General features: G+C 38.8%; 1 protein-coding gene across 1 annotated transcript in view; it reads right to left on the bottom strand.

Annotated features, from left to right (window-relative positions):
- Rab38 (RAB38, member RAS oncogene family) overlaps nt 1-22,152 on the bottom strand; it is an 80,340-nt gene extending 58,188 nt beyond the window's left edge. Inside the window, exon 1 of the mRNA NM_145774.3 lies at nt 21,905-22,152. Within this exon, the coding sequence (NP_665717.1) occupies nt 21,905-22,106 (202 nt within the window). The 5' untranslated portion in view covers nt 22,107-22,152. The remainder of the gene's footprint in view (nt 1-21,904) is intronic.
- Nucleotides 22,153-27,831: the final 5,679 nt, after the last annotated feature.

The raw sequence follows: 27,831 nt of genomic DNA, 5'->3' as shown, positions 1-27,831 counted from the left end.
ATCAAAACAATCATCCATCATGATCAAGTAGGCTTTATCCCAGGGATGCAGGGATGGTTTAATATACGGAAAACATCAACATAATCCACTATATAAACAAACTAAAAGATTAAAAACCACATGATCATTTCATTAGATGCTGAGAAAACATTTGACAGAATTCAACACGCCTTCATGATAAAAGTCCTGGAAAGAACAGGCATTCAAGGCCCATACCTAAACATAGTAAAAGCCATATACTGCACACCAGTAGCTAATATTAAACTAAATGGAGAGAAACTTGAAGCAATTCCACTAAAATCAGGGACTAGATAAGGCTGCCCACTCTATCCCTACTTAATCAATACAGTTCCCGAAGTCCTAGTCAGAGAAATCAGACAACAAAAGGAGATCAAAGGGATAGAGATTGGAAAGGAAGAAGTCAAAATATCACTATTTGCAGATGATATGATAGTATAGTTAAGTGACCCCAATAGTTCCACCAGAGAACTACTAAACCTGATAAACAACCTCAGCAAAATGGCTGGGTATAAAATTAACTCAAATAAATCATTAGCCTTCCTCTACACTAAAGAGAAACAAGTGGAGAAAGAAATTAGGGAAATGACATCCTTCATAATAGTCCCAAATAATGTAAAATACCTCAGCAAGTGAAAGATCTGTATGATAAGAACTTCAAGTCTCTTAAGAAAGAAATTGAAGAAGATCTCAGAATATGGAAAGATCTCCCATGCTCATGGATTGGCAGTATTAATATAGTAAAAATGGCCATTTTACCAAAAGTGATCTACAAATTCAATGAAATCCCCATCAAAATTCCAATCCAATTCTTCAGAGAGCTAGACAGAACAATTTGCAAATTCATCTGGAATAACAAGAAACCCAGGACAGCTAAAACTATCCTCAACAATAAAAGGACTTCTGGGGGACTCACTATCCCTGAACTCAAGCAACATTACAGAGCAATAGTGATAAAAACTGCATGGTATTGGTACAGAGACAGGCAGATAGACCAGTGGAATAGAATTGAAGACCCAGAAATGAACCCACACACCTATGATCACTTGATTTTTGACAAAGGAGCCAAAACCATCCAATGGAAAAAAAGATAGCATTTTCAGCAAATGGTGCTGGTTCAACTGGAGGTCAACATGTAGAAGAATGCAGATCAATCCATTCTTATCACCCTGTACAAAGCTTAAGTCCAAGTGGATCTAGGACCTCCACATCAAATCAGATACACTCAAATTAGTAGAAGAAAAAGTGGGGAAGAATCTCGAACACGTGGACACTGGAGAAAATTTCCTGAACAAAACACCAATGGCTCATGCTTTAAGATCAAGAATTGACAAATGGGATCTCATAAATCTGCAATGCTTCTGTAAGGCAAAAGACACAGTTTTTAGGGCAAGGCAGCAACCAACAGATTGGGAAAAGATCTTTATCAATACTACAATTGATAAAGGACTTATATCCAAAACATACAAAGAACTCACGAAGTTAGACTGCAGGAGAAAAATACCCCTATTAAAAATGGGGTTCAGAGCTAAACAAAGAATTCACAGCTGAGGAATATCGAATGGCTGAGAAGCACCTAAAGAAATGTTCAACATATTTAGTCATAAGGAAAATGCAAATCAAAATAACCTTGAGATTCCACCTCACACCAGTCAGAATGACTAAGTTCAAAAACTCTGGCGACAGCAGATGGTGGCGAGGATGCGGAGAAAGAGGAACACTCCTCCATTGTTGGTGGGGTTGCAGACTGGTACAAAAATTCTGGAAATCAGTCTGGAAGTTCCTCAGAAAATTGGACATTGAACTGCCTGAGGATCCAGCTATACCTCTCTTGGGCATATACCCAAAAGATGCCCCAACATATACAAAAGACACGTGCTTCACTATGTTCATAGCAGCCTTATTTATAATAGCCAGAAGCTGGAAAGAGCCCAGATGCCCTTCAACAGAGGAATGGATACACAAATTGTGGTACATCTACACAATGGAATATTACTCAGCTATCAAAAACAATGACTTTATGAAATTACTAGGCAAATGGAAGGAACTGGACAATATCATCCTGAGTGAGGTAACCCAATCACAGAAAAACACACATGGTATGCACTCATTGGTAAGTGGATATTAGCCCAATGTTTGAATTACCCAAGATGCACAGCACACATGAAACTCAAGAAGAATGTCGAAAATGCGGATGTTTCACTCCTTATTTAAAAGGGGAACAAGAATACCCTTAGGAGGGGATAGGGAGGCAAAGTTTAGAACGAGGCAGAAGAAACATCCATTCAGAGCCTGCCCCACATGTGACCCATACATATGCAGCCACCAAGCTAGATCTGGTGGATGAAGCAAAGAAGTACAGGCTGACAGGAGCCGGATGTAGATCTCTCCTGAGAGACACAGCCAGAATACAGCAAATACATAGGCGAATGCCAGCAGCAAACCACTGAACTGAGATAGGGACCTCCGTTGAAGAATCAGAGAAAGGATTATAAGAGCGTGAAGGGGCTTGAGACCCCATATGAACAACAATGCCAAGCTACCAGAGCTTCCAGGGACTAAGCCACTACCCAAAGACTATACATGGACTGACCCTGGGCTCCAAATTCATAGGTAGCAATAAATAGCAACAGTGGAAGGGGAAGTCCTGGTCTTCCCTAGGCTGGACTCCCCCAGGAGGGCAGTAATGGGGGGAGGATGCGGAAATGAACACCCAGATAGTAGGGGAAGGGGAGGGGCTAGGTGATGTTGGCCTAGAAACAGGGTAAGGGAATAACATTTGAAATGTAAATAAGAAATACCGAATTTAGTAAAGATGGGAGGAAAAAGCTATAAGTTATTACATAGATGAGAATTTTCAGAATACATCAGCTCTCACATCAACAATCTTAAAATGTAGTGTGAAGCTCCAAGACATTTTAATTACACAGAAACTCATTGAGATATACAGATTTTAGGTCTTACTAATCTAAGAGCATATTATTTTTTATTTGTAAGAACTGTACAATAATATTTTAATTACTAAGAAGAAAAGCCATGTAAGCATGAAATGCTATGATTTAAGCCCTCAAAGAAAAATCAAATTATCTCAGATGCCATATACAGAAAGTTGTCTCTCAAGATTGACAGAGAATTTAAAACTGTCATAATAAGCAAAAAATAAGGCAATGATGACAATCAGGCCAATATTGCAAAGGATATTAATACGGGAAACTACACACTGAAAGAAGAAAAAAGACTCATCAGTGGGCACACAAGGAATATTACAACTTATTTCAGGAATTTCTAAAAGACTGGGAATTGGTAAGGGATCAATCATGTTCAACATAGTAAACCAAAACCCCCAAAATTCCCTCTTCAGGAGAGAAGAACTGAAAAAAAGAGAAAAAAAAAAACTGGGAATATCAAATCCCTCTTAGTAACACCCAGAAATGCAAACAGATAGACAATTCATCTACTGAAAGAAACAGACTAATAGATTAAAAACAACATTGGACTGAAAAGATGGCTCAGTGGTTAAGAGCACTGACTGCTCTTCCAGAGGTCCTGAGTTCAAGTCCCAGCAACTACATGGTGGCTCACAACCATCTGTAATGGAGTCCAATGCCCTCTTCTGGTGTGTCTGAAAATAGCTACAAAGGACTCATATAAAATAAATAAATAAATAACATTCAACTAATAAGCACTAATAAAATTCATTACTTTAATTATTGTATTTTGAAATTGCTAATTTAAAATGCCCACATATATCTAATGACTGCTACATTCTATAATGCCAATACGGAATATTTTAATCAATACAGGTCATCATATTGTTCTCTTAATACTTGATGCACAACGATATTATCATGTAAATCCCTGCTCTTCAGAGTTTATATTGTAATGGGAAACCAGATTAACAATAAAAGTATGTAGTATGATAAAGACGCATCCAAAATATATTTTCATTTAAAAGCAATAGAAGAAGTTAGCATACTCTGTATGTTTACTCCCCCTCAATAGTATGATTTACATAAATGACCATTGCAGGTCAATTATTATTCCCACTGTTTAGTTTCTTGCCATTATTGGTATTGTGGAGATTAATATCACACCCAGGGTCTAGGAGTGCTAGGTAAGCACTCTACCAGGGGGCTACACTCCCGGCCACTTTACACAGTATAAAATGAGAAAATTGAGACTTGGAATGTCTGTAGCTTTATCAAATTAAACAGATGGCAAGCTTGCAAAGTCAGACTCTAAAGCTCAGCTGTCTGAATCCACAGCCATGTTTATTCACTGACGTCAAGTACTTTCAGCCTCTTCCACACACTCTTGTGCTCTCCTGACTGCCGATTTCTGCTCCAGAAGCAGCCAACTCAATCCAATTTTACAGATACTCAATGGACATGTACAGAATCCATGGTGGTCTGTGGTCTATGTCCTCACAATACAGCAGTGAGCCAGTCTCCTCATAAGTAGTTTACAATCTATTAGACAGAGAAACAGCCCTGATATTGCAGAAAGCCATTTTCTCTTAAAGAATAAAGATTGGCTTGGAAATTGGTTGCAGTCAGCTGGAATCAGTTTGACTCTGAAAGTCTTCCAAATGAGTATTGGCGGATTTCTTAGACTTTCTCAATTAAGCCTTCCTCATCTGGAATACGTTTAGAAGAATACGGAGACCAGTTTTATGCAGATGGGATGCATTAACATGGACTAAGCATCCAGCAGCCAAATTCTCTTTACTATGTTAAGAACATAATAGAAATATGATGTAAGTTCAGAAAACAGAGTTTTCGATCAGAGTTTAAAACAAAAAACACTTTTATAGGCACTTCAGCAGAGACAAAAATGAACAAAATCCTTTTACCTCTCATTATGTCCACTAATGACTGCTGGAGGCAGGAACTAATGAAGGATGGACTTTTATTTCATGAGCCACAAATCTTTATTTACATTGAATCATAAAATTACACAAATCAGCATCTTCTCATAGGAAAAATAATTACCGAAAATGCAATGCATTTAGGAAAATCCAAGCCAACAAAGCCTCTAACTATACTTTAAATAAGCTTAGAGCGCAATGTTCTATGCGGATAAATTTTCATAAAAAGGAATGAATGTTTAGTAGGTCATTTTCTCATTGGTGTTACAGAAAAGACAGTTTCCTAAACATGCCTTGGGAAGGGATGACATTTCATGGCTCTTGCCTTAGTATCTGAGCCTCTCCTCAGGAATGTGTGCTGGAAAGCAGCAATTCGTCAGAACCAGCACATGACAATACAATATTTCTAACATAGGTTACACCATAGAGAAACTTGAAATGTTTCCCATAGTCATCAGGTCAATGAAGGAGAAAACATTTTTCATATGACACGCAACCCACGGATGAACTTTCCTTTTTCCCGAATGACCCCTCCCCCTTTTCATTTTTTTAACGCTTTACACGAATAATGATCTCCTTTGATTCCATTCAGGGCGGGGCATGACATTTCAGGACAAATGGGGAAAAAAAGCCCTCTGTGATCATTCATAACTCTGAGGGCCTCTAGGCTTGTTAAAGATGTCTTATGATCTCTCTAGAGAGCTAGCCAGATGAAGGGAAGTCATGGGTTATTCAAAGATCTGCTTGTCAAGAGGTCTGCAAAGTAGATGGCCCCCAAAAAGGAAGATTTTCCCATTTAGCATATGGCCAAGGATCATCTTCGGACTATGCAAAAAGCAATATATGGCCTTAATCTTATAGCCTGACAAAGATTGAAAAAGTGTGTAAGTGTGTGAGAGAGTGAATGAATCAGAAGCAAGTAGAAAGCAATATGTTTCTAGAAAGAAAAGGTCTTTGTATATGGAGGTCACTGGGCCAGCCCACTGGGAAAGTTCGTATTTTTGACATTCCAGGAAGGGGTTATAGGCAGACCAGAGAATTTCTGGCTCTCACGTCTTATCCTTCCTCCATCAGCTGATAGCCCTATCTGCTAGCAATTGTTAAAAGTGAAAATCATGTGACTCTCAGCGAGTACCCGACTACTGGTTGAGAACCTGTACAATCTCTCCTTAATAAATTTATTTTAAAACAAAACAAAGGCTGTGATTCAAAAACTATTTCTGGTATTGTAATACTCATTCAAACACACATTTACTGGACAACGATTTAACTCTGTGCCACTAATATGGAGGGGTTTGCCCATTAGAAGGCCTGGGAGTCATACTTGGTTTTTCTTCTAAGGTTGACCTAGTTCCTAGGTGTGGGACCACTTGTCTTATAGCCTCTAAACACATTCCAGCATAGTATGGATATGAATCATGACTCCACTTCCACCTTTGAGGGCAGTGAAATTTTCAGCAAATTTATTAGAGGAGTCAGAAAGCATGGGCCTTAATTTTGGTACCAGTGGCCTTGTACACACCAAGGTAGCCTTAAACATCTATTTCTGTCTCTGCATCTCATTTTTCTGTGGTGCTAATGACATTGATAAGGGTGACAGCTAAACCCTCCTAGTTGTTCTCTGCTCTGTGATTTAGTCAAGCTTTGGCTCTGTTTTCAATGGCCTATAGTGGTTTCCTTGGTGTCCCAAGTGTAGATAAAAATATATACAAACGTCACAACCATAATGGGTATTTCATGGAATTTTCACTTAATGATCCATGTTCTTGTTTGACTTCTGTGACTGTGATAAAACACTAGGCAAACCAACCTGGAGATAAAAGTGTTTATTTGGTTTATGGGTTCATCATCAAGGGAAGTCAAGGAAGAAAATAAAGGCAGGAATCTGGAGGCAGTGACTGAAGCAGAGGTAACTGAGAAAGACTGCTTACTGGCTTGCTTTAATGCTCAGTCAGCTACATTTTCTTAAGACAGTCTGGGCCCCCTTGCCACCAGATCGGATAGTACTACCCACAGGAGACTAGGTCCTCCTCCATCCATTAGCTATTGGGGTTCCCTCTTTCCAGGTAACTCTAGGTCAAGTTCACAGCTAAAGTTAACTATTACAATCAGTTCCCCAGCGCTCTCACTAAGAACAGCCAAGTTGTTTTATGCCTGAGTTTCCTAAACAGGTATAAAGCCTATGGCAGAAGCATAGAAGGTTATAACCTACAAGACATCCAGTACAGCATCTTGTGTTCTAAACTTATCTGACATATTTTTGAGGTTATATTGACATGTACTTTCCTAATGACATTGCATTTTCAGTATTTCAGTCTTATGAAATGTGCTGTCTACTTAATTTTCTTCTGATTAACATAATTTTATGATTCACTGTACATAAAAGTTCGGGGCTCATAATACAAAAAAAAAATCCTAATCACTAGTAGATAGAATTAGGATTTGGTTCACTTTTTTATTTTTGTCTCTGTTAAAGTACCTGTAATAGTGTTTCGTCTTAAATTCTGATCCAAAATTCTATTTTTAGAACATACATCATATTTCTATTCTTTTTTCTAGACAGTAAAGAAAATTTGACCGTTGGGTGCTTAGTCTATGTTAGTGCATTTCATCTGCATAAAACTGTTTTCCATATTCTTATAGACACTTTCCAGATGAGGAGGTTAACTGAGTCATTGTGAGAGACTGGTGAACACTAAGCAGATACTTTTAGCCAACTAATCTCAGCCCACCAGTGTGTGAGTACAGATTAGTCCATTCATCATGATGGGCTGCAGTTTCCTCACTGTCCACTCTAAACTATATTCAATGTTGTTCCTGGGAAATCTGGCTGATGTAATGGTCAATATAATTAAGTTCATTGCATCTGGAATTACTTGTCTGGACTTGCCTGTGAGGGAGTATCTGTGAGGGAAGATCAACCTTAACTGAGAGCAGCACAGTAACATGAGCTAGGGTCCTGGTCCAGAAAGGAAAAGAAAAAAGTAAGCTGAGTATTATCCTTTACACTTTTTTGTTTCCTGAGTGTGCTGTAATGTGACCAGCAACCTCCTGCTCCTGCCACCATAAGTGCCACAGGGAACTATGTCTATATATCATGGCGGTGGATACAAATAAATCCACACTGAAGTTGTTTTGTTTCATCACAGCAGGGAAAGAACTGATACAACAGATGCCCAAATTGTTCGCCTCCTACCCTTCCTCAGTCTGCCAATGTGATTCATAGCATCACTGACACATCCACCCAGAGTGAACTATATTCTCAATACAAAGAGTCTCTGCCCTGATGCTCATCCCAATTTCCACTACTTGAGGTGGCTCTTAACTCTGCCACCTCTTATCCACAAAAATTGCCACTGCTTGGTAAAACCGCATCGCCTGAACCCTTAGTGCCTCTCATCACTTCCTTTCTATGTAAGTTTACATGTAAAACTGCATCAATACAGGTCTTCCAATTATTTCAATCTGGCAACATTTTAAAGAAATCTGAAAATGCCAGGTGATACTGGTGCATGCCTTAAATCAAAGCACTTGGGAGGCAGAGATAGGCATATAGGAGTTGGAAGCCAGCCTAGTCTATAGAGTGATTTACAGGATAGGCAAGACTACACAGAGAAACCCTTTTCTGAAATACTAATAAACAAACAAACAAACAAACAAACCTGGCATTTCTATAGAATACCTACTCCTCCCCTACACTCTTTAGGGACATGCTGTTTTGGTTTTGCATAGAGCCCATAAATCTCCATTTAAAAACAGTCTATGGGTAACAGTAATATAAGCCCCTATCTTGTAACTCCAATTTTATTAGGATCTATTTATAATAGGTAAATTTTGCCCTGATATAGCTGTTTCTTGCAAGGCTCTGCCAGAGCATGGCAAATACAGAGGTGAATGCTAGCAGCCAACCATTGAACTAAGAATGGGGTCCCCAATGGAGAAGTTGGAGAAAGAAGGATTGAAGGAGCTGAAGAGGTTTGCAACCCCATAAGAACAACAATACCAACCAACCAGAGCTCCCAGGGACTAAACCACCATCCAAAGAGTACACACTGACAGACCTATGGTTCCAGCTGCATATGTAGCAGAGGATGGCCTTGTTGGGCATCAATGGAGGAGAAGCCCTTGGTCCTGCCAAGGCTCAATGCCCCAGTGTAGGCAAATGTCAAGATGGAGAGGCAGGAAGGGGTGGGTGGGTGGGTGGAGGAACCCCCATAGAAGCAAGGTGAGGCAGGATTTGACAGGGGGTTTACGGATAGGAAACCAGGAAAGCGAATAACATTTGAAATAAAGAAAATCCAATAAATAAATAAATAAATAAGGAATAGTGTAATGAATTTACTACAAGCAGTTCATGTTTGAGAGTTATGGCCCGATCAGCAGATCTAAAAGACCCATAAATATGTTCTCTGTATTTATATGATTAGTATATGAAAATCAGAAAGCCAATATAAAATCAAAAGTAAATATAACTCTTTCACCACGGTCTCAGAGAAAAGTAACCACATCCTACTTCCAGCTGTGGTGAAAGGAACATCGAGCTGTTTATAGAGTAAGCTTTTTCTGAAGGGTTAGGGAAACCCACGTGCTGTGGTAGATGACTATAAATTTTTTATTTTTAAGAGCCTTGATAATCATCTGCTGGTAGATTTTAATCTCTTCACTGTTTTGCATTTCTCTCTGATATTCCAGTGACAGAAAGATGTTTATTAATCACTATTTTCATCATGTAGACATAGATTGTACTTAATACCAACTGTTTTATCATCACCCCTGAAACACTACCAACTGATCTATAACCATGACCAAATTTCTATTACTCCTATGACAAGTTATAAACAATGAAAGTTCATTGAGGTTTATATGTGCAGGAAAAGAGAAAGTCTGCTATGGTTAGATATGAACTGTATCCCCAAAAGCTCAAGAACTGAAAGCTTGAGCTTTACCCTAGTTAAGAGAAATGGGTCATGAAGATTCAATTTCACACTAAGTAGAAATGGGACCTAGCTACAAGAAATAGGTAGCCTTCTCTTTGGGGAGTAGTTTCTCTCTCTCTCTCTCTCTCTCTCACTCTCTCTCTCTCTCTCTCTCTCTCTCTCCTGTCTCTCTCTCTCTCTCTCTCTCTCTCTCTCTCTCTCTCTCTCTCTCTCTCTCTCTCCCTCTCTCCCTCTCTCCCTTTATCCATATATAGTGGTGGTTTCAAGGTTTCAATAAGAATGGTCCCCATAGGTTCATATATTTGAAGGCTCAGTGACCAGGCAATGGGACCATTTGAGAAAGATCAGGAAGTGTGGCATTGTTGGAGTAGATGCAGCCTTGTTGGAAGCAGGGTATCACTAGGAGTAGGCTTGGCGTTTAAAACATCATGCCCTGACCAGTATCTCGCTTTCTGTAGATCAAGATGTAGAATTCCCAGTTACTTTCACCAGTACCATGTCTGCCACGCTGCTCTCTGCCATGGTAATGGGCCAAGCTGCTGGAACGAAACAAGATGAAAAATCAACGAATACTAAGGTAGATGCATTGAGAAATGATTTGTGAGAACCAGGACAGAACTGGAGTTCCAGTTAGGATGGTATTGCAACAATTGGCAAGTGATTATTATTTAATTTAAGTGGTAGTTGTGAAGATTGTTTGTTTCCTGGAAACAACTGGAGACAGACAGAGCAGAGGAACTGTATAAAAAGGGATGATTCAAGCCTGACTTCAGGAGCCTCAAAGAAAACAGGACTTTACTAGTAGCTAGGACAGAGATGATTTCATTAGGTTTGATGTGTGACACTCAATGACAGAAAATAAACCAAGATTCTGACATGTTACAGTTGATATTAGATTTCTATAAATAGATATGTTACATAGATAGTTGAGTATATGGCCAAATGTTATAGGGGGAGGTCGCAACTGTGCAGTTAACCTATTTTCTTTTCTATGTACTACTACTGAATTCATTTTCCATGGCCCTGTGTCTCAGTATCAATGCTTGTAGAGAGTAATGTACCTAGAGCCTGGAGCAAAGGTGCATAATGAGAAGTTGAATTACTAATATGTGGTGTGATCCATACCAGATTTCAAACAATTTAAATTAGCCCCTTTGATTGTAACAGAAAGGAAGCTATATCATAAAAATTCACATATTGGAATATCTTAAAAATTTTGAACACTTACAAGTACAGAACTCATATTAAAAATAAATCATGACCATCTATTGTTCACTTGTGAACACTTTTGAACTAATCAATACCAAACTTCTAACTTTTAAATGAAAAAGAAAAATGTGCTGACATTACTTCCTTCAAATACTCGTGTGCAAGAAAAACACCAATTTAAAACCTCAGTTTTCATTCATAACCATTTTAATAAGATAAGTATACCTTCTTTTTAATCATGACTATGACTAGACTATGACTATTTGGCTTTGAACCCATTTCTTTGTTTCCCAAGTTTCCACAACAATGACTCACTATATATCATCCTCTTGATTATTTAACTTACACCTGCTTGCAGTATTTTTCATGGTCTGTAACCCTCTGCAGTGTGTCCAGTAACACTGTAGATCCCCCAAGCTACCAATTCAATTACTCAATCACAGTACTCATGTCTGCATAGCACGTGGATTCTAAGAGGCTCTTAGTGTGTACCCCTAATAGACTTACATAACAGAATGAAAGTAGCAATACAGGGACTTCATATAATGAAGTGACTATTTTTATTCATATTTGTGGGAGGGAGGGAACCCCTGCAAGGAAAGAACTGGATTGAAAAAAGAAGAATCACAGATCTTATGCATTTATTTTCCATTTCTTCTGTTCAAAAAGATCTCAACCTGCCTGTATTTTAGAACTATCCAGGCTCTTTCCATCATTTCAGATCCACCATAAATAATGGCTCTTATTTAATACTTATGGTAGTTATAGTTCTTGGATTTATCCATCAAGAATAAACAAGCTATATATGATATGTTTAGCTAAGAAAAAATGTATAAGAAAATAAAATTCCGTTAAAAAAACTTACTGTGTAACCCAAGGTAGCTTTGAATTTATGGTCCTCCTGCTTTACATCGTTAATGTTGGGATTACAGCTTTACATTGCCTTTCCTGGCCTTAATTTTGAAATCTTATGATTCCTTTCATTAATATTATTAAACACCAACAATTTCAATTAAAAACAATGTTGTTCTAAAAATAACAACTAATCATCCTAAATATGTTTACTAAATAATTAGCTCAATACATCCAACAAAAAGCAACCTTTGAATTATTTAGCATTTGAAATAGTAGTCCTAAGTAACCTTTAAAGACACTCTAATACATAACATACAAAAATACCGCTTATTTCCAATCTCGATTCTTGAAGGATTTCTAGATTCCTTTAGTATACTTATTCCCTAAACCATAAATGTTAGAAATGCTATAATATGCCTCCTGGAAATCCTTGTGATATTTTAAAATTTCAGGCAAACACTTGGGGTAGTTTAATTTTGGAAATTTCTGTCATAGAAAACAAGAACTGTGTGACAAATCAATACAGGCAGGAAATGAGGGTAGTGGGACAAGTCTGTCTCAAAGAGCTAAGAGGTCACTCCATAACCCAAGGCACACATACTTGTTAATTGTAGTTTACAAAATCTTTTGCAAATTGTGCTACTTTTTTTTCAAATGAATAACTACTTGCTAGAAGATACATTTTTGTGTGTATAGCAAAACCACATGGAACTTGCTCCATAGCCCAGGACGACCTTTGATGAGCTTTGATCCTTCGGCCTCCACAGTGCTGAGATTATTGACAAAGATCACCATGTCTCGTTTCGTACAGTGCTGAAAACCAACCTAGAATTTTATGGATGCTAGCACTCTACAAACTGAGTTACTCCAAAACATGCTTATTAAGTCACCTAGTTTTATCTTCTTAAAGAACATAAGTTTTAAGTACTTCCTTTGACTTAAGGGCATAATAAGAAATTATTTTGACATTAAGAGTGTGATGTACTAAGAGTGTGAGATTTTCTGCATAAGCCTCTAGAGGCTACTCTATTTTGTTTACATCAAAAAACAAAAAAACAAAACCAAAAATCCAAAATAAACAAACACAAAACAACAACAACAGCAACAAGAACAGTAACAACAACAAAAACCAGATACATACATACAAAGACACATAGAGCGATCCTCCTAGCACCATAAAAGTTATTATTTGAAAAACCACACAGCTATTCTTAGCTTTCTTTCTCAAATGAGGTACTTCTGCCCCTTAGGTACTATAGTTTTCTGGCCTAAAAGTCATATATAAAGATATGTTACATTAAGTTCAGCTAATCATAAGCTTTCATTGATGATGCATGAAAAGAATTTAGCTTTCCTACTAGATGAACTTTAAATAATCTATTAGCTGCAAAACAATTGCTTTATTTTATCAAATACTGGGAAGCATTAGAATAGACAGACTGGTTGTAAAATAGGAGTAGTGGTCAGATAAATCATAACTCAGCAGAACTCCTTATTTGTGTGCCTGTCCAAAAAGTTTTCCATGCTTCACATTTTTATAGCCTAAACAATTATAGTTTTTTTTGTCTCTATGTAGTAAGAGTCCAGAGAAGCTCATTTTGAGCAATAAAGCTAATGGTGCATATTCCTATAATATGCCTGACCCTCAATAAATAGACCTATTAATAGCACATTATATTGCAGAGGAAAACAAGTTTCTCAACAAGGATTTTTGAATCAATTTGTTTTGAACTTCCCCTATGCTTTAGAGAGAAATCTTTTGGAATCCCCATCATACTATAAATACTTGGTCTGCATTAGACTGAAGACGTAAACAAGAAAATCCATCATTCTTCTTGGGAGAGCAATTTTATGCAAGACTGGTAAACTAATTAAAAGTTAAATTTGAATATAAATATGGGGAACAAAGGCTAAACAGTCCATCAGGAAAATGCGGGCTACAAAAATTACAGAGTTAAGGAAAACGATAATCAAACACTTCAAACTCTCCAGCCCTCTTAAATTCATTAACTCTTCCTTCCAAAATTAGGCTTTTTCTTAGATCTTTTCTGAGATCACAGAATCTAGAGGCATGTGGGAGCACACCTATGGGAGACTCTCTTGATTTCTTTAAAACTCCCCCAGCGTGTGGGACCCTGACTGAGGCAGGGGATCCTGAAGTGCATAAGCTGGAGAAAGCAAGCTAAGCACTAACAGGCGTGCACTCAGTGTTCTCTGCTTTCTGTTTGTGAACATGATGCTTTGGGTTCCTGCTGCCTCTACTTCCCTTCTGTGATGAACTGTGAGCTTTAATAAACCTCTTTCTCCCTTACATCGCTTTTGTTAGAACATTTTATTACAAGTGGAAACCTAACTAGGACACCCTCCTAAGTAGCATTCGCACTTTCTCTACTTCTTTGGCCACAACCACCTAATTATAATATATACCAAATAACTCATGGCAGAGGCCTCTGAAACGTGCACAGTATATCTTCAAAGGGATAAACTCACTTTAACACAAGACTTGTCACCAAGTATTACAGGGGAATAAAAAAATGTTGCATGGGACTCAAAGGGTGAAGAAGTTACTACTGACAGAAACAATTAGGGAATTTCCTTAGGGCAGTTGCTTTTTAAATGAATCAACTATTATCACTATGACGTGTGGAACCAAAGAAAAGATCTCATGCATCTGCAGGATGGACAGAAAGGAGTAGAAACAATAAATATGGGACCAAACATGGAAAGCCAAGGAGTTAAAGTGACTGAAATCTGAATATTACCATGCATGGTCATTGGGATGGTTTTCATTTTAAAATTATGGTTAAAGTGCCTGGGGATGTACCTCTGTGGTATATCTCTTGCACTAGCCCTCAAAATGTTCTGAGTTAAATGCCTAGAGCTACAGAAAAATTATACTGTTAGCAAATGAACTGTGGATCCCTCTTGCCTACCATAACTGAATGTCAATACTTAAGATAACACAAGCTTTTAAGAAGGTTTTAATTTTTCAGACCTCATCAATAATAAACAAGGGATTAGTTCTAACATTTATAAGTTTTATGGGCCTGAGATTCCAATACTATCCCTCCAAATCATAAATCCCTTTATTTCTAAAAGGACTGGAAAGGTTTGGATAAGGTACAAGATGATGTAATCATATAAAATTACTTTTCATATGTTATTACCCCATTTAACATACTGAAAATTTCAAAGAACACACTTTTCCCCTTGACCTTTAAACAACTGACATTTTATTCCAAACTCCAGAGAAGTTGATAAATGAAGAATCATAGCTTTTAAAATCATATTTAAGCATATTCCCCAGTTTTATGTTAAAAATACTAAAATACCTTCTTAAGGTGTTTGGTTATACATTTTATACATATGGTAATATGTATAAAATTCTGGTCTTTAAACTACAATCAAATTTGAATTAGTAATTTCTATTTTATCTATAACATTGAACATCAACCTGTCTTGGAATCAAATTAATGATGCAATATTTGATTAGAAATGTTTTATTATATATTCATTGAATGTCAAGTATGTGCTAAGTACTAGTTAGGATACTGGGATACAGTTTTGATGAACATACCACTCTTGTATAGAAGAAGAAACATCATAATCTATGGAAAATAAGACTAATCTGTGATTTTGGAAATAGTGTCTCCTCCTATCTTCATGTGAAGTCAACAGATAGAATGGATGGAATGATTCAGGATATATTGAAGTGACCTAAGTAAAAGACAGGAAGGTACATTGATACAGGGGCAATTGTGTGAGCTACTGCATAGCAGGAAAGGTAAGGCAATGGGACGCTGTGAGATTCCGGCACAGTCCAATGCCATGTGTGGACGATAAGGCTGAAGTGCAACACAGGCCTGATCACTTAAAGCCTTGACATGTATAGTGAAAAGCCAGTCTTGAACTCTGAGAATGGTGTTCTTCTGTCGCAAGAGGTTAAACTGAAGAAGTCAAAATAGATGAGGACACTGTACTGAGTATTGGGCTGCTGGAAACTTCCTTCTGAGGACAGAGGAGGCTGCCACCAAACTTCGGATGGGTGGTGAGCAAGTCATAGTTACTCAAAAAGAAAAAGATCATTACTTTACAAAGTAATGAAATGGCATTTCTTGATCTAGGAATGGAAAATCAAAAGAAGGGGAAAAAGTGCAAATTCAGAAACTTTATCCCAAATAAACAGTGAATTAATAATTTGAAATCTAAAAATCAAGTCTTGTATTTGAACTTTGCCAACTTATACCAACATATAATGACCTAGAGAGATGGATCTTCCATAGATGTCCTATATCTAAATTTTACTCTAAAATAATGGGGTCACCAGGTCTTTCTGGAAAGTTTACCTCTAGATCATAGAAAAAGACATAAAAAGTGTTCAAAAGGAGCTTGAAAGTCTTGATCTATCCCCTTCCTGAAATGAATTATCATAAGGGAAAAAAAAGCTGTAAGCCTATTTCAAGACAACTATTCTCAAAAAAGTCTCAGATCCACTCTAGTTCAAACATAGTGACTGTATACAGACACACCCACACAGAGATACACACAAACTTAGTAAACAGCTAATGTGCAAAAACACTGTGGAGAGCATGACCATCGGGAAAATGGAATTGTAAGGTGAAAAATTGCAACATTAAGCACACAGGCAGCTTTAGAATCAGAGTCTGAGCCTCTTTCAGGGAATTATAGCTCCAATAAAAGAACAGAGATAAGTGTGAGCACAAGAAATGCTGTGCTAATTCAGGCTTCGTCCAACTTCCTCAGGCTTTTTTTGTCTCAAACAGTTAAAGGGTGTGGCGTAGACAGGATCCACTTTGTTCCAGCAGCAAAAATATTTTGCAATCACGGCTATGAGTCCATGTCCCTCACTATGAGAGATGGCATGCTTGCAAGTTTTCATGTCATCATGACACAAAAGAGTTAACCTTCTTGAGGTCCAGAATCGTCATATCTAATTCAATATCCTGATTCCCCTCCATGTTTCCTGTACGATATCGAGCAGTCTCCACTTCTGCTTACTATACACTCTGCTTAGCTGTTAAGTGCACAGCCTGTTATCCACATAGTGATCTGAAAACCTATAATTAGCCAGGATAAAAAAGAGGCAATGAATTCCCCCACGGAGATAGGCCCGTCTTCAAATGCATGTTGTTCTACTTGACATACTTGTTTTCAAAATGTACCTTTTGCTATATATCTAGATCTAGTGCCAAGATACCTAATACTTATAAGATTAATTGGATAATTATTATCAACATAGATACTAAGGACACTGAGGAGATGGCCAAGTCCAAACCTTTTCTTCAGTTGAGACCCCAGAGTGAGAACATTTTCAAAACTTTAAAGCATTCTACCATGGTGACCCAAGTGAATGGGGAAAGACAGAATAGCTGAGTCTTGCATAGAAATGGAATGCTGTTGTCCTAAGTTGGATCTTGTTAGAGGCAGCTGTCATATAGAAGACTGCTTCACGAAAACTTCTCCATGGTGAAGAAGCGCTCTTCCAACTGTCTGCAAATACGATGTTTTACATGGCATTTTTGAATACTGAGTTGGATTGTATGATGATTAGCACATTCAGTCAAATTTCACTTATTCATTTGTATGAATGTATGTATGTACTGTTACATATATAGACAGAGGTAGATATACATGCATATATACTATAACATTAAAGCTTGTAGAAGCTGAGAGAACATCTTACAAATGTGATATCATAGGCAAATAAAATAATTGCTATTCTATACCTGAGGTCCAGTAAAATTTCATGACTTGACCAATATCAAATATTATATTTTCACCATACATAATTAGATTTAGAATGTATCTGAAACACTCTACTATTAAACAAGGGGAAGTAGAACAAAGTTGTTAAAAAGGGTGGGGAGGGGCATGTTCATTAGGTAGGTGGCCTGTTCAACAGCCATATTTTAAATTCTAACACTACCATATAGCCAGCTATTTAACTAGGAAATTAAATGTCCTTGGACAGCCATAATATCAGGTGCTTAAGGGATGGTAGCTGTTAGATCTGTAATTGTCACAATTCCTGAAGTTGTGTCCCAAAGTACTTAGGAGCTCCACAGAGAACAACACAATTCTCTGAATGTGCTCATGTGGCAAATTGCTGGTGTCTGGATCTAGATTGGAGAGTAGTTAAGAAAATGAATCTCAAGTATATACTTTTTGTTTCTTTCTTTCTTTTGGGGGGTTTATGTATACAGAAAAGAGGAGTATAAGCTCATACCTCAATCTGTGATCAAATGTTCAAAATTTTTTTCATTCATTTATCCACTTTCTCCATATTGGTGTCTATAAATATCCAAAAATTGTAGGAAGAAGGCAAGGATTGCCTAATAACTCAAGAACAGGAAAGTTGGAGAACAACTTAGAGAAGTAGGAGGATGGGAAAACGTGATCAGATTGTATTAAATGAGAAAATATCTATTTTCAATAAAAGAAAAATGCTGGAAGAAAGCAAAAATTATCTACCAACCAGAGAAAGAAAGAAGGCCTTATCCGCAAGAACTCACTGCTTGTCAGGTACTCACAGGTTAGTGGACTTGCATAACCTAGTATGATTTCAAATCAGACTGAATAGGCACAATCCTACTTGGCTGTTAACAGGTTCATCCTGGACAAAATAACTTAATATACTTGACTCTACCAAGGATATGTGAACAGAGTTGACCCAGGTTCGCCTTTATAGTTGACCTTCTCAGAAATGGGGTAAATTTTGGAGAAATTATCATCTTGTTTCACAAGCCCCTATTGTCTTGGGAGTTTCAGAATAGGGCAGGCCACTCAAGGTGATATGAGATGTATATCATGGGAAACCATATACAAATCAGGCCTTACATCATTGAACCAAATGAAACACAAAGGATCTATCTATGCCAAGAACCACTGTAGTAGGCTAATATCGTATAGAGTCAGGGCAAGTCTTTGCCATCTCATCAAGAGTGTTTGGGTGCTTGCCTAACATGCCCAAGGCCCTTAATTTGATCCCCAGTATTGCATAAGCTAAATATGGTGGCCATTACATGTAACCTCAGCACTGGGGAAGCATAGAAAAGAAGATCAGAAGTTTTAAAATCAACTTTGGCTCCACAGTGAGTTCAAGGGTAACCTGGGCTACATTGTCTCAAAACCAAACCAAAACAAAACAAACGGGAGAAACTAGAGAGGTGGCTCAGCAGTTAGGCACTTTGACTGCAATTGCAGAAGACCAACCTGAGTACAGTTCTCAGCACCCACATGGCATCTCACAATTCTGTTAAGTCCCATTCCAGAGACACTCTCTTCTTGCCTCCATGGGCACTATATACATGTGATGTATAAACATACATGCAGGCAAAATATCCATACACATAAAACCATGTTTTACTTTTTAAGTTAAAAGAAAAGAATGTGAACACTCTCAAAACTCAGTTCACTGTTACCCCTTCTTTATAAACACATACCAGAGGTAAGAAAAGGAGGGCATGCTGTGACTTGAGGGTACTCAAAAGCATACTTAACCTAACTTGAATCTGAGTGGAGAGTGGAGGTTGGATTTCAAACTATCTTAGAACTCAGAGGTCTCTAATACAACCTGAAACAATTGCCTTACAACCGTCCTATCCCCCAATTACCTTGCTTTCACTCAAACAGCTTTCAACCTCCAACTCATCAGTTCAGGGCCTTTGAGCTTGAAGTTATCAAAGAAAGTGAACTGAGCATTACCATGAGGTTGAATGCCACTCTGTCTGTTGTATGGAACCTCAGATCCTTCCGATTTCCTACTTGCACCAACTTCTGTGATTATAGCCTTCAGCAAAACTTTGGTCTGAAACTGTGGCTAGGGAAAGGATTCACAAGTCTGGCAGTTAAATGGCTTCTGAGAGCAAGCTTGGAACTCAAACTGTCTTATGTTGCAAAATGCGTAAGACTAAAACTGATGCTGAAATGACGTTTGAGAACAAGATATATGTGTGGTATAGGAATTACTACTTGTTAGGACTTAGTCACCATATCTATGCCATGTTCCTCTAGCTTAGTAGGTATAAATATGCAAACACTAGTAACTTAATGAGCTCCTAGAGGTCAGCACTATTGTCTTTACCTTGCATTATTGTTTATTCTTCTGTCATTTGGGAGATAAAACACACTCCCTATTTATAGATAACAAAACCTAAACAAAGATATGGGGAATTTATCTATAATCGCATAGTAGTATTCAGAAGAAGGGATTCTGCTCTAAAGGTATCCCATTCTGGAAGCTCAGAATCATTATGTCTTTCTGTTCTTCCTGTTTAGAAGAGGAAACTAAAACTCACCTACATATAACAAGGTTGAAGACATAATGCTACTTAGACTACAACTATGCTAGCTGCATGATGCTAGCTACAACTACATCTTTTAAACAGTACACTATTTTAAACTGGGATCCTGAGAACTTTGGTGTGGCTGTAAGACATTTCAGTCACTAATACATGCAGCAACAGAGGGCAAAGGCTCACAGGGAAAAGCTCAGAAGACTCTAGTGGATGCAATCTTCACGTCTCCAGTAGCTCCTGCTTCTCTAGAACTGTTAAATACTCCAAACCATGAACCTGTCTACACTAGCAAACCTTATCATAAGACCTGCAAGCTCATGGCTGCAGAAGCACATGTATCCAAAGACCATACATGTCCGTTTAGGAGTTTTCCTTCTCGGTGTTCATTTCAAGTCAGGGCAAAATGTTTCCACCCAAATGCACTAGCTGCAATGAACATATCTTCTGAAAAAGAACTCCTTACTTAAATCCAGCACTTATCAAGGGGTTCTTGGTGCTGCAAACCATGAATAGAGATTAAGTAGGGCCATTTAAAATGGATCATGGGGAATTCATTGGAGTTTAAAACTCCAAAGTGAGAAGATTCTTGAGCTATCACTGCCTAGCCATTTGCAACTCAAAATGCTACTGGTCTGGTGAGTTAGCATCTGGAATAAGAAGCTAGGCATACCCAGGTTACAAGCAGCCAAGTAGGACCCAGTCTTGAGAACAAACTGCAGCCTGCCTCAGTTTTCATTGTGCCTAGGAGCTGGTATAAACTGTTGGTCAAATTCTGATCTCATTTTAGTTTTCTCAAAAACTACACCAAGATCAAATCAAGAAATCTTAAAGCAGATGACATTAACATCATCAAAACCCCCTACCCTTGCCTCTGGGGAGGCAGAGGCAAGTGGATCTTTGTGAGTTCAAGGTCAACTTTATCTAGATTAGCAGAGTTGAATGACAGGATTCTGTCTCAGTTTAAAAAAAAAAGTTGTCCTAAAACACAAACACGGTCTCCTTTTTGAGACAGTGTGTGAAGAGGATAGAGGGAGATGGAAGAGAGATAGGGAAGAGGGGAGCGGTGTGGGAAGGGATAGTTCATTCTAGATTTATACAAATTCAGCATCTCAACCTGACTAAAGAAGTCAAGAAGGAGTGAGGTGATAGTAGTGAGATTTGGAAGAAACTAAATTCCTAAAAACCGAGAAAGGGCAAACAGGAAAGAGCAGGAGACAACCCTGCTCCTTCTTAAGTTTCCTAGGGGCTTCCCCTCTAAACTCGAAGGATGAAAGCCACGTGAGACATTCTGGGCCAAGTCAGGGCTCCCTAAGGCCAGAAAAAGACTAGAATGAAAACAGAATGCGTCTACAGTCTCCTTGTGAATCCGGGCCACAGTCTGCTCTGCACCCAAGAATTCCAGGGGAAAGTGAAGTAACCAGCTCAAGCCATTGCAGCTAGAGTTGGGCCCACTCCAACAGAAACAACAACAAAGAAACAAGAAAACACTTTCATTTCTTTGAAATCAGGTTTCCAAGTCAATAAGCCAAAGTTTCCTAGAGTGAAGCGCTCTGAAGATCTGGATGTCCTGTTTGATTGCACTCTAGGGTCCCAGGACTCTGCTTTCAAGTCACTCTCCATTCCCGGAACCTTCACCACCCCCCAACCTCTCACTGTCCCATTCCACCCTCACCCCCTTGCGCGCTGCTCTGAGTGCTCACCTGCGATGTCCCAGAGCTGCAGGCGCACCACCGTCTCTGGGTCCCAGTGGAGCACCTTCAGCGCGAAGTCCACACCAATGGTGGCCCGGTAGTGGGAGGAGAAGTTTTGGTGCACGTAGCGCTTGATGATGCTGGTCTTGCCTACACCTAGGTCGCCGATTACCAGCAGCTTATACAGGTGCTCCTTGTGCGGTGTCTGCATCCTGGAGGCCCGCGGGTCTTGCGGAGCCTGGAGCTTGCCCTGGGAAGCACAGCCGGGGCACGGCACAGGACGGAGACTGGAGCTCTATGTGGGCGCTAAGGCTAGGCGTGCTGGCACAGGCTAGGGAGCTGGGGCGGAACTCCTCCCCCGGGTTTAATCCTTCCTACTCCGCGGTCTCCAAAGTGGGAGGAGACAGGAGCAACTCCTGGGACTGGAAACCAAAGGACCCGGGACCTCCGTGCCTGTTCCAGTTCTTATTTGCACGGTGCTTTACACTTTCGCAAAGATTTTTCTCTCGCCTTCCGTCCATGACACAAACTTGTAAGGTGTGGGTTTTGTTTTCCACGTTCTGCCTGGGAGAGAACTGAGAGTTGAAAAGTATACAGGTCTTCTGAGGCTAAGGGGCCCTGTTGCCACCCACAGTGTTGTGAGGTTGGGGAGGCCAAAGCAGCAGGTGCTATGGCCCCTATTGTTGAATGACATTAGACAAACCCTTTGAGCTCCTTTTGCTTGGGCTATATAAAACAGTACTGCTGATCTCTTAGCACCTTTTCACCTATTCAACTGTTAATGACTTTAAGTAGAGGCCACCAGAGGTGAAAAGCAAAGAGCTTGCTGCCTCCACCCTTATCCTAAACCCTCCAATCTAGACTGAGCGATACACACGTGGTTTTACTATAAGTAACAGCAGATATTTATAAATTTTCCCATAATGCACCACTTTGTCATCCTGGAAGTCTTAAAACTAAGTATCATTATTCTTCCTCTTTTACAATAAGGAGTCCCAAGAACCGGATATACCTTAGAAATGTAAAGAAAGTGCCTGCTTAAAATCCAGGTCCTGCTGGATTCAACACCTGCTTTCTTATTCATTCACTTAATCATTCGTTCATAGGTAGCTGACCTATGCAGATACCTGTGTGCTTGTGGGGATATAAAAATAATCAGAGATCTCCAGCGGAATAAATGCACACATATAAGAAAGGTAGTATGGAAAGTCTGTATGTGGTTGACTGTTTACTTAGGGAAACCAGAGAAAGTCTCCCTTGGCAGGTGGGAATTTCCGGGGGAACTTAAGGCTGTGAGGGAAGGAGGGAGCAGATATTTGGGATCAGTATTCTACTTCAAAATGGGTTATTTTTACCCGGTGTGCTCAGAAAAACACTCATTCCATGCAGTCTTATTTCGTCTTTATATTTCTTTATGAAGCATCAACAAAATCAGACCCTTGCCAGATCCCAAACCACACCCCTGTAGGTAGGAAAAAGAAAAAAATCTTTGTGCCTGAAGATCTGATGGAAGAAACTAGCAGATAAGGAGAAAATTGAGACCCAGAGTGGCTCAGCCCTCACTATTATAGGTGTCCCAACATTTTTGCAGGCCCTAGCCTGTTTCCCAGGCCAGAAACTAGCTGTGTCATCTTGACTTTAATTTGGTCTTTCCTGTTATTGGAACATCAGACATCCAAATATGGTTTACGGTAGGCAAGATAAGACTCAGGGTTTCTAGGGTTAATGTTTATAAAAATGGGGGGGTGGAGACTCTTTAAGCAAAAGAACACCCAAATTAAAACTTAAAATGTATGTCTAGGGCCATGGAAGGAGTCCTAACATGTCTGTTCTGTGGCCTCTCTGAAGCAGTAGATGACCCTCTCAGGGACAGGACCTGCCCAGAGTTAGCAGACACTCTGACTAGGCAGGAATTATGTACAATTTGTTTCCATAGGTATTCATCGTAGTCTTATGATAATTCCTCAAAATGGGAAGAAATTGCTGTGAGCTTCTTTTTTTTTTAGCCCTTTAGACTTAAGTGACCCAGAAAGCAGAGTAGCAGTCCAGTGAGACCTAACTAGGTCTCTGAACTTGTAATGGAACCTTGCCAACATCCATCCATATTTGCATCAGGGAAACCAGTTTTTCCCAGTGTCTCTCCACACATCTCTGGCACTGTTTTCATGCTCTCACTGTGATCCTATTGCCAAATCACAACACACCCTCTCCCCAGCAACAGAAAGGCAGATGACGCAAGTCATAAAGTGTTAGCCTACAAAGTTCTCCCGGTTCAAGGCCTTCACCATATCCCAGAAAGCACAGGCATAGCTATCTCTGTCTCTATTCACTTGCTGTCCAGGGTGGATACAAAAGCTTTCACTTATTAAGTGGAGAAACTAATTAAAATGATTGGAAATTGCTTTGCAAATATAAACTTGAAAGGCCAATTCCTTTTGCTTCTCTCTGGGGTTGCCAAATTAGATGAGCCTCTGAAAAGTTACTTTATTTGCTTTTGCCATTAAAAGAACCACAGGGAGTTAGTCGTTAGCTTATGTGAGCTCTTAATTATTGCATCAAAGAAATACTTAAAGGACTGCAAGACAGAGTCAGTCCCAGAGGCTTTGTTGCAGGAAAGGTAAGCTAATTTTTCTCAGAGTATAATAAGAAAGATATCAACAAGAAGATGGTCCTTTGCCCATAAATAAAAAAGGTCTTCGAAGAAATGATCATAGAATTTATTTTCCGAAACTGGTCCTCTTGAAAATAGAAAGGGACATTACTAATGATTACACCAAATAAAAGGAATGAGCCAAAGGTTTCCTCAAGTCTATTCCTTCCTGAGGCAGAAACAGAGAGTTAGAGATTTCAAGTGACACCTGCATTTAACAGTGGCATCTGAAAACCTCCTAAAGCACAATTTCAACAAATAAAGCTGCCGAGTTAAGGCTGCAGCAGATCTTTGCGCAGTTATCTTCAAAGAGTTCCCCATTTGTCCGCTAGGCTTGTCTGAAACCTGTTCCTCTCGAACCTGCTCCCACTTGTAATGGGCGTTGGTTTCAGCCAGCACTGATTCAGGAATGCAGCAGCCATCTACAGGGACACATTAACATTTAGATTATTTGGAAAGAGGCCCAGGTGGATTTAGTGTGGAGAGTGCTTGAAATGAACACGAGTCGGTTGCTAAGAATTCTGATGTTGCAATATTTTTCCTCCAAAACTTTATTTAAAAAAGAAAGAAAAAAAAAACAATTACCAACAGAAACTAAACTAACTGCAACTGAGGTTTTGAGTTGTCCATTACTCTTCATCAGGAAAACCCGATTCAGCCTGAAACCATTTTGGTCATTGGTTCATTGAAAGAGAATTATTTTGGTGCTGCTCTCATTAGGGTTGCATCAGGCAGATGTGTCAGACTTGGAGCCCCTGTTCCTTGTAACCTGCCCAACATAAATGAGGAGACATGAGCAGTGGAATAGCTGACAGGTAAGGTTACATAAAGCACAGGCACTAAAACATTCCAAATGTAGTCAAATTTAATGTTCCTCATACTATAGGTACTGTTTAAATAGCTGAATTTATTTACGTCTCCTAATTATGTAATAGCAAGTACCTCCTTATTTGGGCAAAATAGACATTCAGTAGTTTACATAATCACCCCAGAATCACAAAATAAAAGAAAAGAAGGTGACTTTCATTTCATAGCTCCAACATTTGTTTCTTTTGCTGTGTACTGCATTCCTTGACACCTGACAAAATAGAGTGAAATTTCCACCCCAGATTATTTTTGTGCTATACTATCATATATTCAGGTTATATGGGACTATAAAGGTTAGTTCTATTCCTAGAACACAAAGTCTTATCATATAATGATGAAAAGTATACATTCTACACTCATTCAATAAATAGGAGCACTTTTTATTTGAATAGTGATCCAATCACACTCAAATCTAATTACACACACACACACACACACACACACACACACACACAAATCATGTACTAGGGTATCTTTTTTCCATTGATCCAAGAGAAGGCAATAATATTATGATCCCTCAATCTGCAAAACTTCTGATACAAAAAGTCATGCAGTGTAGCCAGAAAGATGAAATTATGCCAGAAAATTATTGACATGCTATTAAAGTGTCAATCAAAGGTATTTATATGCAAAACATTACAATGGATAGTTTTAAGGTAAAAGCTAAAAGAAGGATCTCACATTTATCTAAAAGAATAGGGGAGATATAAGCCTCTACCATCAAAACGCACCCATTCTGATTAAAGTGTCAATATGATCCTCTACCTACTCTGTGACAAACTTCTGAAGCTCTTTCATTGGCAATGTCTTTTCTTTTCTGTCCATCTAGTGTTTTCACTATTTTCCATCCTTTAGATCTTCTCTCTTTGCTTAAACTCATTCACCAATGAGTCTGCAGATTAAATTTTCATTCTGGTTCTACCACTATCCAGTTGTAAGACCTTAGTCACTTAATTTCTGTAACTGTGTCTCCTCTTACATACAATAAGAACAGCAATACTTCTTACCTAATAAGTTCTTTGAGAAGACTAAATGAAAAAAATGCAATAAAGCATTTTGTATAATTCTTGGCCCAGGATATGCACCGAAAATAAAAAGATAAACTAATAAATGTTGGCTGCTGATTTCCACAGCCCCATCTTAAACCCCAGCATTACTCTTGTAATTCGCTGGTGTTTGTAACACTAGTTACAAACTGCCTGGTGGGCATTTCTGCCAGGTTTTCTGCCAGACCTTTTAACTGCAGCATGGGCAAAACTGAATTCCTTATCTACCCTAACAGACTTGTTCCTTTTCCTGTGCCCATGGCTTTGGTCTGTGGTGGCACCCTACCATCATATACCAAGCCTGGAAAGTCAGCCACATTTGACTCCTCCCTCTTGATCAGCTGACCCTCTGATTCTATCACAGGCCAGTTCCGGAGAGTGTTTCCTCTACACCACAGAAGTGACATGAGGAGATAAAGGTAATGGTCATTTGATACCATTGGATTACACGAAAGAAAGAATGATGCAAGGAAAAACAATCCATGTGCACATACATTTCTCTGTGTGTCTCTGTGTGTACGTGTGGCTACATATGTGTCTGTAGCATGTTTGTGTATTTGTGTGTATGGGACTATGTGTGCTTATACTTATGTTTGTATGCGTGTCTTTGGGAACACGACAAATGACAGATGGAAAATGGTTGGAAATTTACAATTAAGAAAGTAAAAATGAAATATGCTTTACATACATAAATTCCCATCGAATTATTTTTAAAACGGCCCCACAAATAAAAGATATGAACAAACTATTTGGTGCAGAGGAAAAACAAAAATCCAATTATAGGAAAAATATTTTCTAGCAACTTAAAATATGAAAATTAAACAATCTTTAGAAATCAACAACACACTGAAAGATGTTCACAGTACTTTGCTCGTAAAATTTATTTTAAAATTGGAAAACTCAAATTATAAACTATAATCACCAGTTACAAATAAAGCGTGTACGTTCAATGTTTTTTCCTTTTTATTAATTTATTTACTATACATCCTGCTGCACACATCTTTGTCTCCCCCTCTCCTCCCAGCCCTGCCCCCACTTTGTCATCAGAAAAGAGGAGAATTTCCATGAATATCAACCAGCCTAGGCATATTAAGTTGCAATGGGATTAGGAGCATCTTCTCCTATTGTACTTAGACAAGGCAGCCGAGTTAGGGGGAAAGAATGTAACATCAGGCAACAGTCAGAGACAGCCCTTGCTCCTGCTCTGGATCTTTGCATCTGTTTCCATCATTTGCTGGGTGAAGTCTCACAGATGACAGTTATGCTAGGTGCTTATCTTCAAGTATAACAGAGTATCATTAAAGGCGTCAGGGCTGGCTTCTTCTCATGGCCTGGGTCGCAAGCTGGGCCAGTCATTGGTTGGCCATTTCCTC

This window comes from Rattus norvegicus, chromosome 1 (assembly GCF_036323735.1).
Source record: "Rattus norvegicus strain BN/NHsdMcwi chromosome 1, GRCr8, whole genome shotgun sequence".
NCBI classification, from domain to species: domain Eukaryota; kingdom Metazoa; phylum Chordata; class Mammalia; order Rodentia; family Muridae; genus Rattus; species Rattus norvegicus.
The sequence above is the reverse complement of the archived record's forward strand: the minus strand, read 5'-3'. Positions and strand labels throughout refer to the sequence as shown.